The 13,846-nt window shown below is 40.5% G+C and overlaps 1 protein-coding gene across 1 annotated transcript in view; it reads left to right on the top strand.

Annotated features, from left to right (window-relative positions):
• Positions 1-13,846, top strand: part of lamc1 (laminin, gamma 1) — a 101,547-nt gene that overhangs the window by 49,325 nt on the left and 38,376 nt on the right. Inside the window, exons 2-4 of the mRNA XM_079820235.1 lie at positions 1,146-1,450; positions 7,799-7,929; positions 12,746-12,912. Coding sequence (XP_079676361.1) covers positions 1,146-1,450; positions 7,799-7,929; positions 12,746-12,912 — 603 coding nt within the window. The remainder of the gene's footprint in view (positions 1-1,145; positions 1,451-7,798; positions 7,930-12,745; positions 12,913-13,846) is intronic.

Here is a 13,846-nt window from a genome sequence, read left to right as displayed (position 1 = left end):
CACAACTTGGTTAGACATATGGCTTTGATTTTATAGTAATTTTATAGTAAAATATTTTTGCAAAATATTTATTTCATATTAAATAAAAAATATTTAGTACAATATTTTTCATTTACAGTAGATTTAAACTTCCATAACTTTTCCAGACTTTCATATTTTGAAGTGCTTTCACTTCTTTGCTTTCAATAATCTGCAAAGTTTCGTCTTTAAAACAAGACCAAACTTTGGTCTTTATTCCAAAGCATTCTTGAACTCCAGCCCTTTAAGTGTGGATGGTGCAGTTTTCATGTGTATTCTCAAAAAGGGGGGTGACCGTTAAGGGGTTAATATGTTTTTTTAATAAATTATACCAACTCCAAACTTTTGAGCGGTGTTAATCATCAAGTAATGCATACACATTGTATATCATAAATTATTAATTCATAGTTATTACATTTTTGGGGGAGTCACACAGATCTGACATGATCTAAAAAATCAATCAATTTTAATTCAGAAACTAAAAATCACAGAATTCATTGTGTGTGTGTAAATTCCATTGCATAATAAATAATACAACAACAGAAATAGTCACATCACTGACCCGAATAAGCAGTGATCTGACACCCGTGGTGTCCTAAAGTGGTCATGATTCAGCAGCAGCTAGAGGGAAAAATGAGCAGAACAATAGAAATCTGAGGACAAGGATTTGCAGATCTAATCAGACAGGAAGGAGCTCTGAGGTATTTCAAGTGGAACAAGGTTATGTTTGCGTGGCATTATGCCAGCTGTGTAATATCAGGCTTGTCTGCTTAACCTTGTGAAATCTTTCAGCGCTGTGTGTGTGTGTGTGTGTGTGTTTGACACCTGCAGTGCTGATTTAGTGTCTTATCCAGTCCTTGAATCCGGCTCGATCTTATTGTGGGCCGTCCTGAAGCTCAGATTGTTTAGTAGAGCGAGCGTATGGCATCCATCCAGACATCTTCAGCTCTATCTGAACTCTGGTCTACCTTTAGCCGATCTGTGTGATATCTGCCTTGCATTCTGTGCTTTATAGCACACGCTTCGCTGATGTCCTGAATATATGATCATTTATCTGGGACGTTCCCATGCAGTGCATGTGATTATTAGGACTTCAGTGGCTCATGTTGTGTTCTGTCCTCTCCCAGGCAAGTCTTTCGACATCACCTATGTGCGTCTGAAGTTCCACACCAGCCGTCCGGAGAGCTTCGCCATCTTCAAGCGCACCAGTGAGGACGGGCCCTGGGTCCCCTACCAGTACTACAGCGGCTCCTGCGAGAAGACCTACAGCAAGACCAACCGCGGCTTCATCCGCACGGGCGAGGATGAGCAGCAGGCTCTGTGCACGGATGAGTTCAGCGACATCTCTCCGCTCACCGGGGGAAACGTGGCCTTCTCCACGCTCGAGGGCCGGCCCAGCGCATACAACTTCGACAACAGCCCCGTCCTACAGGTCAGAGAGTCTCGTTCTGCCATCTTGATTCTCACTCATGAAGTCGATCGCATCATTCGCAGTCTCAGACACAACACCGCTCTAGGTGGGAGGGAGAACTCCGCTGGGCCAGATGTGTGCTTGTGCTGTAATGTGCCAATCCAGTTACTTTCCCAAGATTGAGCAACTTTCTGCAGCCTGAAACAAACAACTCCCAGCTCAGAACCGTGTGCACGCCAGAGATGTTTGGCGAGATGACAAATACGCAGTAAAAATACATATTGTTATGTAGTGAAGTCTGTTTGAGGGAATATAAGGGGTCAATTCTTTGTTTTTAGAACATTTTTACTGAAATGTGTCCTGTTGTGTCGCACCGAAGCTCAACAGAACTCAACACTTTTATAGTGGATATCTAAAGTGAAGTATTCACACACACCGCCGTGTCTTGGGGAACATTTCTCTGGATTTAAACATTCTTGGGAACATTTGGGATAAAGTCAACACGATATATAACACTGATCTAGTGGATATTTGAATCCAAAAATCATACATATTGTGCCTTTAATATGATGAGTGGTTATGTTCACTAAGGCTATAATTATTCGCACAAAAAAATGCAGTAAAAATGGTAGTGTTGTGAAATATTACAATTTAAAAAAATTAAGAAATAAATTCATTGCATCCTTGCTGAATATGAATCTTAATGACCCCAATCTTGTTAACGTTAGTTTATTTTATATATAGTGTGAACAAAGAGTCATAAAATAAGTCAAGTCAAGTCAACTTTATTTATATAGCGCTTTTAACAATGTAGATTGTTTCAAAGCAGCTTTACAGTGTTAAACAGGAAAATAATGCAGCATCATTTTATTCAGCCGTCCAGCCATTCTGGAGAAAATGTTTATGTAATAACTTTAAATCAACACACAAAAGCCTAAAATTGGGCCTAGAATCCGTGACTTTACATTTATGGAGATGAAATTGGCCACAGAGTTAGCAGTTTAACCCGTCGTCCATCACCTTTGACCCCGAGTCCCAAATCAAAAACCGGTCATTCATTACTTCAAAAATAAAAAGTTAGCTATAAGCAGAAAAAATAGGCCAAAACACTTCTTATTTGAACATTTCTGAGACACAATCTTACCATGTGCACGTCATGGGCTTCAGTAACATGACCTTGAATGGGGTCAACTAATTAAACTTGTCCGTGGAGTTGCCCGATTTAAATCAGGATATGATGTCACACCGGAGGACATGGCTCTCACTGACAAAATGTGTCAATTTCATACGCTTTTAGAAATGTATGGATGATTTACTAAAATAGACGCTTGTAAAAGGTATTTATTAACATTTGTATGTTTTTCTTTTTAATTTATAAAAGCTGTAATTCATTGAGCCATGCTTGAGACGGTCACACCATTGGACAATTTGAGATTTGGCTCAAAAATGTAAAACGTCTTAAGACACAGCAGTTTTTATATGCTTAGGTCCATTTAAGACAAAGCAATGTTTAACCATTTGCTGCATTTTAAACGATGACAACACAGATTATATTCATTTATATCTTGTGTAGTGATGTCACGTCAACAACCCAGAGATTAACACCTTCCCATTTGCCATATTTTTTATTGTTTTATAATTTTTTATGCATGGATGATGTCACTGATAGGCGACGCACACACACACACACACTGGCCGTGTCCTGGGGAAAATCACTGATTTAAACATTCTGGGAAACATTTGGGATAATGTACGCAGAAAAGCCTAAAGTTGGGCCTAGTCACAGTGACTTTACATTTATGGAGATGAAATTGGCCACAGAGTTAGCAGTTTAACCCGTCATCCATCACCTTTGACCCCGAGTCCCAAATCAAAAGCCGGTCATTCATTACTTCAAAAATAAAAAATTTGCTATAAGCAGAAAAACCCTTCTTTCAAGAACTCCTCCGCATAATCACACTCAAGAACTTGTCTATTGAATTTTTTCTATTTATTTGTTTTTTGAGTAGTTCACACATTATTGTGTTGCTTCATTAAAGCATATATTTTAATGCTGAATATGTTTACGGTGTGTTTCTCAGCCGTTACACACCACAGAGATACTCCTGATGCATTATTCCACTTCTCCAGAACTTGATCTACTTCCAGAGACCACAGGCTGATTATCTGAAGCAGAGACAGGCGTGAGCTGAGTCAGGGCTTCTGTGCCGCTGTCAGGGAAGAGGGCGGAGCTCCAGACGCTGGGGAGGTGGGAAGAGGGCGGAGCTCCAGACGCTGGGGAGGTGGGAAGAGGGCGGAGCTCCAGACGCTGGGGAGGTGGGAAGAGGGCGGAGCTCCAGACGCTGGGGAGGTGGGAAGAGGGCGGAGCTCCAGACGCTGGGGAGGTGGGAAGAGGGCGGAGCTCCAGACGCTGGAGAGGTGGGAAGAGGGCGGAGCTCCAGACGCTGGGGAGGTGGGAAGAGGGCGGAGCTGGGATTGGGTGGACAGCAGATAATGTATTGCTGAGTTCAGGAATGGAAGCGGGCAGATGGGCGAGTTGGTGTGTTCGTGAGACCCGTGGTGCGATGTCCAGGTGGCACGCCAGCAGATGCATCATGTGACTCAGAGACGCCCCCAGATTTCCCACCCGGTTCTGATTGTGCTTGGCAGCGCACGAACACATCTGGAAAAGGGTGTGTGTGCTTGTGTTGTGCAGTGTGTGTACATGGCATGCAAGAGCTGGAACACTGGGATCTGATTTGTACTTTCATATGTTGATCGTCCGAGTCAGTCTGTGTAGTTTCTAGTCTTCAAACGAGGATCTGAAATATATTTAGGGGCCAAGCACCGAGGGTGCGGAGGCTCCTATTGAAATCGTTAGATTTCTTCTTATTATTATTCCGCCATTGAAGTCTATGGCAGCCCATAAAACCGTTTGCGGTAAAGTTATGAAATTTGGCACACAGATAGAGGACTGGCCCAACATGAACCACACCAATTTTGGAGTCTCTAAAACAATCCCTCTAGCGCCACCACCTGTCCAAAGTTTCACTCATGTTTATGTTAATAACTTTTGAACCCTAAGGGATAGAGACAAAATAATTTTTTCCTTTGATTCCTTGGCTCAAGCCAACGTCTTTTTCCGGCATGAACATTTTCCCGCCATTTTTAATTAATCCTCCTAGGCCGTTGCTCCAATTTTCACAGAAATTGAACCATATCATCTTCAGACGATGCTGACAAAACGTTATGGAATGGTTTTTGATAAACGCGCAAACAAATTTTACGTAGCGGTTGTGAAAATACACTTAAGGCTATATCTCCGCAGCGCTTTATCGTATTCAAACCAAACTTGGTGCATGTTATCACAAGCAAGGCAAACTGCAGTGTTTCGGCACAGCGCCACCTACTGGTCCGGAGATACGAAAAAGAAAAGTGGTCACGTTAGATTCAAGACGGCATGCCGAGTCGACTGATATCCAATTTTACCATATCCGCCATTTTGGCTGTCGGCCATTTTGAATTATGTGCTAAAATGCTGTATTTTATGAATACATTAACGGATTGTTACGAAACTCGGTATGGGTCATCAGCACAATGCCCTGAAGTAGCCTGAGAAGTTTCAAAACAGAAAATAAAAAATAATTATTATTTTCAAACGTTTATAACTTTGGGTGTGATTGACTTATTTTCATAGGAGTAACTTTTATTGTCTCCTGAATCTTTGCCGAGTCCAACGATACCAGACTCTCCAGGTTTCGGTGTATTATTTGTGCAGCGTGGTAATTTAGCTTTTATAAAACATTAGCTGATATCTTCAAAACTGCTAGTCCGATCGAGACGAAACCAGCGTCAGAAGTTCGGGAACATAGGTCGGTAGCTATATGTTAATACCCAAATGTCAAAATATTGATAGTTAGGGGCAGTAAAATCCAATCAAAGTCAGGTGTCAGTCATTTTTTACATGTTTTTTCATATAAATGTCTATAACTCCAAAACAAAATGAGATATCTTCACCAAAATTGACACACACATGTATGGGCTCACTCCGAAGACACATACATTTTTTTTGGGATTGTGCCTCTTGGTGGCGCTATAATTAAACAAAATATGAAATTGTCTCTATACAAGTCAATGTTTTAATGTGGGGTTTTAAAATGTTTGCTTCAAATGTCTGCACTCATTTTTGCAGTTGGTCTGCTGCTTCCTTGTTTGCTTCTGTTGTGCTTGGCCCCGGTATTGCTGCTTGCGGCTATATTCTTGTTATGAAGCCCTTTTCCAGTTTTATTCTGGGAGCTCTTCTTTAGTGTAATGAGACTGCATCATTGGTCACTTTAACGGTTGTCGAAATATAACTATGCATCCCCCAATAAGTGCTTTTAGTACTGTCTTTCAAATGTAACGCTACCTTTACCAAATGTCCAGTTTTAGCGCTGTCGCCAGATGCCTCCATATCAGACATCTCATGTGGCGTAAAACTATTAATATCAAAGGCCCGAGCTCTTTTTATAGGAATGGATCTGTTTCTGTGGGTTTGTGCTGTCACGACTGCTCCGATATAGAAGCGTGTGATGAGTGAAGATCACAAGGTTTGTTTGTGGACTTTTGGAAATGATCCTCAACAAGTTTCTTCACTCATCATCTGTCATCATTATTATCATTAGCTGATAATTAAGTGTTACTTTTATGTTTCCGAGCAGTGCTGATGGGAAGGTATTGTGATATTTCTTGGGGTCTGGAAAGGGTTAAAGTAAAAGTGTGCTCAAAAGTGCAAACCCTGTCTTCAACATGTTGCTATGCATATACAGAAAAGCTGCTATTATTGATGATCCAGTAGGGACGTCCTGAGCCGATATCTGACTGCCATTCTGACACCACAAGCTTCAGTCCTCATCTCCACTTTGAGTTTTAAACTCTGTTTAAAGATACACTATATCACCAGAAGTGTTGTGCCGCCCCTTCACATGCACATGAGCTTTAATGCAATTCCATTCTTCATCCGTAGGGTTTAATATGGAGTTGCAGTTCTAACAGCTTCAGCTCTTCTGGCTTTCCTCAAGGTTTAGGAGTGTGTTTATGGGGATTCTTCATTTGTGATGTTGGACAAGAAGGCCTGGCTCTCAGTCTCCGCTCTAATTCATCCCAAAGTTGTTCTATCGGGTTGAGGTCAGGACTCAAGTTCCTCCACACCAAACTCCTCATCCATGTCTTTATGGAGCGACGCTTTGAGCACTGGTCAGTCATGCTGGGACAGGAAGGGGCCGTCCCCAAACTGGTCCCACAAAGTTGGGAGCATGAAATTGTCCGAAATGTCTTGGTGAAGCATTAAGAGTTCCTTTCACTGGAACTAAGGGGGCAAGCCCTGAAAAACACTGCTCTAGAGTCCAGTGGCGGCGCGCTTTACCCCACTGCATCCCACACTTTGCATTGCACTTGGTGATGTAAGACTTGGATGAGCTGCTCGGCCATGGAAACCCATTCCATGAAGCTCTACACACTGTTCTTGAGCTCATCTGAAGGCCACAGAAGTTTGGAGGTCTGGAGCTCTTGACTCTGCAGAAAGTTGGCCACTTCTGTGACCCTCAGCATGCGCTGACCACGCTCTGTGACCCTCAGCATGCGCTGACCCCGCTCTGTGACCATCAGCATGCGCTGACCCCGCTCTGTGACCCTCAGCATGCGCTGACCCCGCTCTGTGACCCTCAGCATGCGCTGACCCCGCTCTGTGACCCTCAGCATGCGCTGACCCTGCTCTTTGTGGCTGAGTTGCTGTTGTTCCCAATCACTTTTGTTATAATCCCACTAACACACAAGCGGCGGCACAATACTTTAGGCTGGAGATGGTTTCAGAATGACTTGAGGAAGTTGAGGAAGTTTCCTGCAGGAGTGAACTGAAGTGCTTCTCCATTGTTACAGGGTTCCCTGACTCCTCTTTAAACCCCTGAGCTATTCGTCAGCCCGCTTGTAAAATAAAACTCACACGGTTTATAGCAAAGCTTTCAGAAAAGGGCTAATGTCTTAGTCTGAGTCATGTTTTCTCTGGTTTCTGAGATTGGCCACATCATGTTGGGAGTGCCAAAGGGAACAAAGTGGGCAAAGGTCAACTGTAAGTAATGTGTAAATGACATCTACATGCTAAAGGACACGTCACACTTCCCATGAAGCCTTTCTGCAGACATTCACAGTGACTCCAGCAGGTTTGCTTTAGATGAGAGGCCTGAGGATTTATTTTCCTTTAACATCTGCACACAGAACAGATGGGAAGAATCCTTCCCTGCAAAAATCTCTCCGACAACGCTTCCAGAAAACAAAACCGTTACACGCTCTTGCGTTTGTTTTCCCATGAGTAATGCCTGATTTGTAACACAACTGTTGTTTTCTGTCCATCAGGATTGGGTGACCGCCACAGACATCAGAGTGACCCTGAACAGATTAAACACTTTCGGGGATGAAGTTTTCAATGATCCCAAAGTCCTCAAATCCTACTACTACGCCATCTCCGACTTCGCTGTGGGAGGAAGGTACGTTTAAATCAGAATCTCCAGTGTAAATGTGTCAATGTACAGTTTGAGATATTCACATATCAGACCAAAGATATCATCAGCTCTCATATCTGGAATGCTGGACATGTGACCTGAAAGATGATATGAGGGGTTTTCACTGTGCAAACAAAAGAAATGAAGCAACGCTCTGAAAGATTAGCCCGCTGCAGTGAGCTTTCGCACTTTGAGGATTTGTTGCAGGGAAAACTCTCTCTCTGTAGAAACAGCAGTAGAACTTTATAGATGTAGAAGCCCTCATACGGGATCAGAGCTCTGTCGAGTAAGTGTGAAACATCTCCTGGTGCTCCAGTGCATGTCTTTTCACCTTAATCTGTTTGAAATGTGGAGCAGATTTCCATTACACAGCCCACATTCCCTACATTCCTGCCTGGGAGTGCTGGATTACAGAGCACAGAGGAACTGGAATGGGGCGGGCGAGAGTCGGAAAGGGAACGAGGCCGAAGGGAATGATTTACACCTGTCCGACAGGCACACCAGCGCTGAGAGATAACCAGAAACGTGGCATCTTGGGTGTTTTAATGCATCCCTGATAAGTGTGCATATAAGGGAAGAATGCATGTCCGACGACTGCATATCCTCCACCAAGTTATTATTTCTCACATCACCTTTTCCATAAGGCTTTGCCAAAGAACACCTGAACCGTCTTCAGCTGCACAAGCCCTCTCCTGTTCTTGTTCTGTCTCTGTCATGAGCTAGGGTTCCCTCAGCTCCCTGAAACCCTTGAAAGTTTGTCAATCTGAAAGAAAATGTGAGTTTTTGATTATGAACAGACACAAGGATCAGGTCCTTGATAGTGCTTGAGTTTATTTTGTGCATGAAACACACTCCATATTATTCCCTCCGGTCCGCTAATGTGTTATTTCTCCAACACTTCGCGGCCGATCATACTAGCGCTTGATTTACACACACGTTAGGGCTGCACGATTATGACAAAAATCATAATTCTCGATTATTCCCTTGAAATTGTAATTGCGATTTTCTTAATTGTAATTATTCTATAGCATTGAGCCTCAAAAGTCAAATATACATATATATATATATATAAGTAAAAATATGCATGGTATTATAATGTTATACGAAAAATAAAAACAATAGGAAAAAAACTTTCTCCAGGTTATTTTAATAATAATAATAATAATAAAAATTTATTTGTATAGCACTTTTCATACATAAAATGCAGCTCAAAGTGCTTCACAAGTAAATACACTGCAAAAAATGCTTTTCTTACTTACTATTTTTGTCTTGTTTTCAGTCCAAATATCAAAAAAATCTTACATTAAGAAGCATTTACTAGACAAGCAAAAGTTTTTGTCTTGATTTGGGGGGAAATAACTCAAAATTAAGAGAGTTTTTGCTTAAAATTAGCAAAATAATCTGACAATGGGGTAAGAAAAATAATTAATTTTGAGTTATTTCCCCCCCAAAACAAGACAATAATTTGTATTTGGCTAGTAAATGCTTCTTGTTCTGAGAATTTTTAGATGTTTGGACCAGAAACAAGACAAAAATACTAAGTAAGAAAAGCATTTGTTGCCGGGTAATAGGAATACAAATTCACACAACGTCAATATAAAAGATTAAACAACAAAAGCAACAGAAGATTCAAAATGTAAAATAAAGAAATTGGCAATACAATGTCACCTCAATATCAGTGATGAAACCTTCACACGATGTTATAATTCTGATAAGCAACTTTAAAAAGATATTTCTTAACCCGCTTTTTAAAAATATGAATGCTTGGAGCCTCTTTTACTTCAGTTGGTAGAAAATTCCAAATATTTGGAGCATATTGACTAAAAGAAGTTCCACCAGATCGTTTATGATTCACTGTATAATGTGCCAGAAGATTAGCGCTAGAGGATCTCAAACTACGATTTGGAAAGTATCTTAACAGACAGTCAGAAATATATAGAGCTGCCAGATTATGCAGTGTTTATAAACCAATAAAATAACCTTAAGATCAATCCTTTGATGAGCTGGTAACCAATGTAATTCCATTTAAACCAGTGTAATATGCTCTCTCCTTTTTCATTTCATTAATACTCTGGCAGCTGCATTTTGTGTCAGTTGTAGCTTTGCTATAGAGCCCTTGGGTAAGCCAGTGTATGTAGCATTACAATAATCCAGATGAGAGAACAGAAAAGCATGAATGAGTTTTTTAGCATCATCTAGGGATAAAAAAGGACGAATCTTGGCAATATTTCTCACATGATAAAAGTTTTTGTCACTTGATTAATATGAGACTTAAAACTCAGGTCACAGGCCAAAATGACACCTAGGTTCCTTACTTCCTTCTTCGATTGTAGAGCTAATGCACCCAATCCAGCTTCTGTCCTCTCCCGCTCATGTTTCGGGCCCATTATGACGATTTCAGTTTTTTCTTCGTTCAGTTTAAAAAAATGTGTGTTCATCCACGTTACAATGCTAGTCAGACAACTTGTCTAATACCAGTGTCTCTGAACTCAACTGAAATATAGAACTGTATATCATCAGCATATAAATGATAGTTCATGTCATATTTCTGAATACCTAAAGGTAGCATATATAATGAAAATAAAATAGGCCCAAGGATTGATCCTTGTGGAACACCATGCAATATTTCATGTGTCTTTGATGTACAGTCACCTATATTAACTAATAAGTTCCTATCTGTAATGTATGTTTTGAACCAATTTAAAACATTACCAAAGAGACCTACAAGCTTTTCCAGTCAGTTTAACAGAACACAACGATCCACCGCAGCGCTTCCATCCAAGAGGATTCAAACTGAAGCCTTACCTTTATCTGTATTTAATCTCAGATCTTTTACTACCTTTAGTAATGATGTTTCGGTATTATGACCTTGTCTTAAACCTGATTGATATTTCTCCCGAATATTATATTAATCTAAAAATGTATTAAGCTGTTGCAATACCACTTTTTCTAAAATCTTACTCAAATCAATCTTAAGTACACAGAATAATATAAGTGGGCTTTTTTTGTAATTGCGTTTACATTTTATTGAACGATTACATAATTGTGGCACCTGTAATTGTAATCAAAATGACAAATGTGATGAATTGTGCAGCCCTAACACACATTATGTTAAGTGTGTCCTGCGTGAGGAAACTACAGGACCTCAGCGTTTCAGAGCTTACACCGAACACACACATGTTCAGTCCATGGCTGGATACTGTGTTCAATAAACAGCATTTGTGATAATCTGTTGCCCAAATATTTGATTTAATGTTCAATTGCTCTGCTTGTTAAGATAATGTAAACCCATGAGGCAAGAAAAACTCAAAAGCATATTTATAAATCTTAAAACTTCTGGTTCTTTTCAATCAAATCCATGCAAAAGTCAATATCAGATCATTGTAGAATACAGGACAGGATGTGCCGAATCTTCTTCAGATCTGTGTCATATGGCCAAAAATACATGCAAAAATGCTTTTGTTTGACACATGAAAACTGTAACAATATATCTCACACGTAACCTCGCTCTCACTTGAGTGTGTCCCACATTAAGTCCTTGAGTTTGAGGTTAACCAGTGTGTGTGAACCCTGTACAGAGCAAAAGACAGATAAGTCCTCTCTCTCTTCTGCCCAAACTGTGGCCCTGAACGGATGTTTAATCGGTTTTGGTAATCGGTAAAGTTGCTGACAGTTTTTTACGCCCTTGATATTTCAGTGCATCTTTGTCATGTGACTTTGTGTTGCCTTCTGTCCAAGTTGCACATTTAAAATTATATTAAAAAGCAATGTTTCCGTCCAGTGTGTTAAAGTGAACAAAATTGTAACTTCCCGCAAAAAAAACTGAAATTGAAGATGAAGACTCTTTTATCAAATGTTCTATATTTTATTGAATGAGAGAGAATAGACGTTTCGGGGCAGTAATAGAAGCCAATAATTGGAGCGAATTATACAATCACATGACTTTTTTTGATGCACATATTGTAATTTATGCTGTTTCAATTGTAGTTTGTTTTTCTAAAGGGTAAAAAAAAATATCTCAAGCTGTCTTATACATGTACTTGTGCATTTAGGAAATATATTACATTTATTAAAATATTTATTTAAAATCTATATGTGCCCCTGGAGCTCAACAGCAGTGCTGCGTCTCACGGGTATATCTGTGGCATTGAGTGAGTCAAAATTATCCATTTTTCTTTGATGCCAAAAATCATGAGGATATTAAGATCATGTTCCATGAAGATATTTGGTCAATGTTCATATCATAAATGTATTATTAGTAGTAATATGCATTGCTAAGGACTTCATTTGGACAACTTTAAAGGAGATTTTCTCAATATTTAGATGTTTTTGCACCCTCAGATGTTCTAATATTGTCCTATCCTAACAAACCATACATCAGTGAGAGATGATTTATTCAGATGAAGATGAGCTGTACATCTCCCTTATGACTGCTGTTGAGCTCCAGGGTCACATATTTCATTTTATCTCTAAATTTGCATAAAAATACTGAATCAAGCTCCAAAGCTGGGAGAAGGATATGCAATATGTGCTGTTTGTTATCAGTCCTGTGGATGAAGCGCTCAAGAGCTCCTCATACTGTATCAAAGGAGAAAAACACAGACATCAGCCCCTCAATCTGACAACAAAGGGGCAGTGAAGCTTCAGTGATAGGCTCAACAAACACCGTCAGAGCTGTGTGTTTGATCAGCTTTGCGGCCCGTTTGTGCTCCGCAGCCGCAGGATGTGTACACACACAGGAAGTGTGCCCTATCATTGTGGCTGTTAGCAGCTGACCGCTCTCTTACCTTCCTCCACCCAGGTGCAAGTGCAACGGCCATGCCAGCGAGTGTGTGAAGAACGAGCGCAGCAAGCTGGTGTGTAACTGCAAACACAACACGGAGGGAGCAGACTGCAGCCGCTGCAAGCCCTTCTACAACGACCGTCCCTGGAGGAGATCCACCGCTGACAACTCCAACGAATGCCTGGGTAAGAGTTCCTCAGAAACACGCTTTCTCTGACGGTGGGCTTCCTCACGTGAAGAATAATTCAGCAAAGCATTTCAATGTGACCATTTACTCACCATCATATCATTCCAAACCTGTTTAAATAAAAATGACATTCGTGCGCCAGTAAATATTTTCATATAAAATGAACTTTTTTTACATATTTTATTATGCATGTATAAAAATAATAGTGATAATAATTGATAATATTTGTTAAAGGGATAGTTCACCCAGAAATGAAGATTAGCCCATGATTTCCTCTCCCTCAGCTCATCCGAGGTGTGTGTGACATTCTTCTCTCAGACGAAGAAAATCTGAGTTATATTACAAAAGTCCAGGCTAATCCAAGCATTAGAATTGCAGTAATAGTTGCTCTGTTTTTGAAGTCCATAAAAAGTGCATCTGTGCGTCATATAACTGCTCCAGCGGCTCTGGGGTGTTAATAAAGGCCTTCTGAAGCGAATCCACGCGTTTGTGGAAGAAAAATATCCATATTTAAAACTTTATCAAGTAAACTTTCGGCCTCCGCCTTCTGTGTAAAAGTGTTGAATGTGTAAAGTGAAACTCCAGATGTGTGTGTGACGTCATGACGAGCGGAGCTGAGCGTTAGTCTTTCCATCCGCAGGAGAACTTTACACACTTCCTCCAGAAACTGAACAGGGAAGGCTGAAAGTTTACTTGATAAAGTTTTAAATATGGATATTTTTCTTCCACAAACGCATTGATTCGCTTCAGAAGGCCTTTATTAACACCCCAGAGCCGCTGGAGCAGTTATATGACGCACAGATGCACTTTTTATGGACTTCAAAAACAGAGCAACTATGAATCCAATTCTAAAGCTTGGATTAGCCTGAACTTTTGTAATATAACTCAGATTTTATTCGTCTGAGAGAAGAATGTCACACACACCTCGGATG

The sequence above is a fragment of the Gobio gobio genome (genome assembly GCF_949357685.1).
Source record: "Gobio gobio genome assembly, chromosome: 6".
Taxonomy (NCBI): Eukaryota; Metazoa; Chordata; class Actinopteri; order Cypriniformes; family Gobionidae; genus Gobio; species Gobio gobio.
Note: the sequence above shows the minus strand (reverse complement) of the source record. Positions and strands in the feature narration are given on the sequence as shown.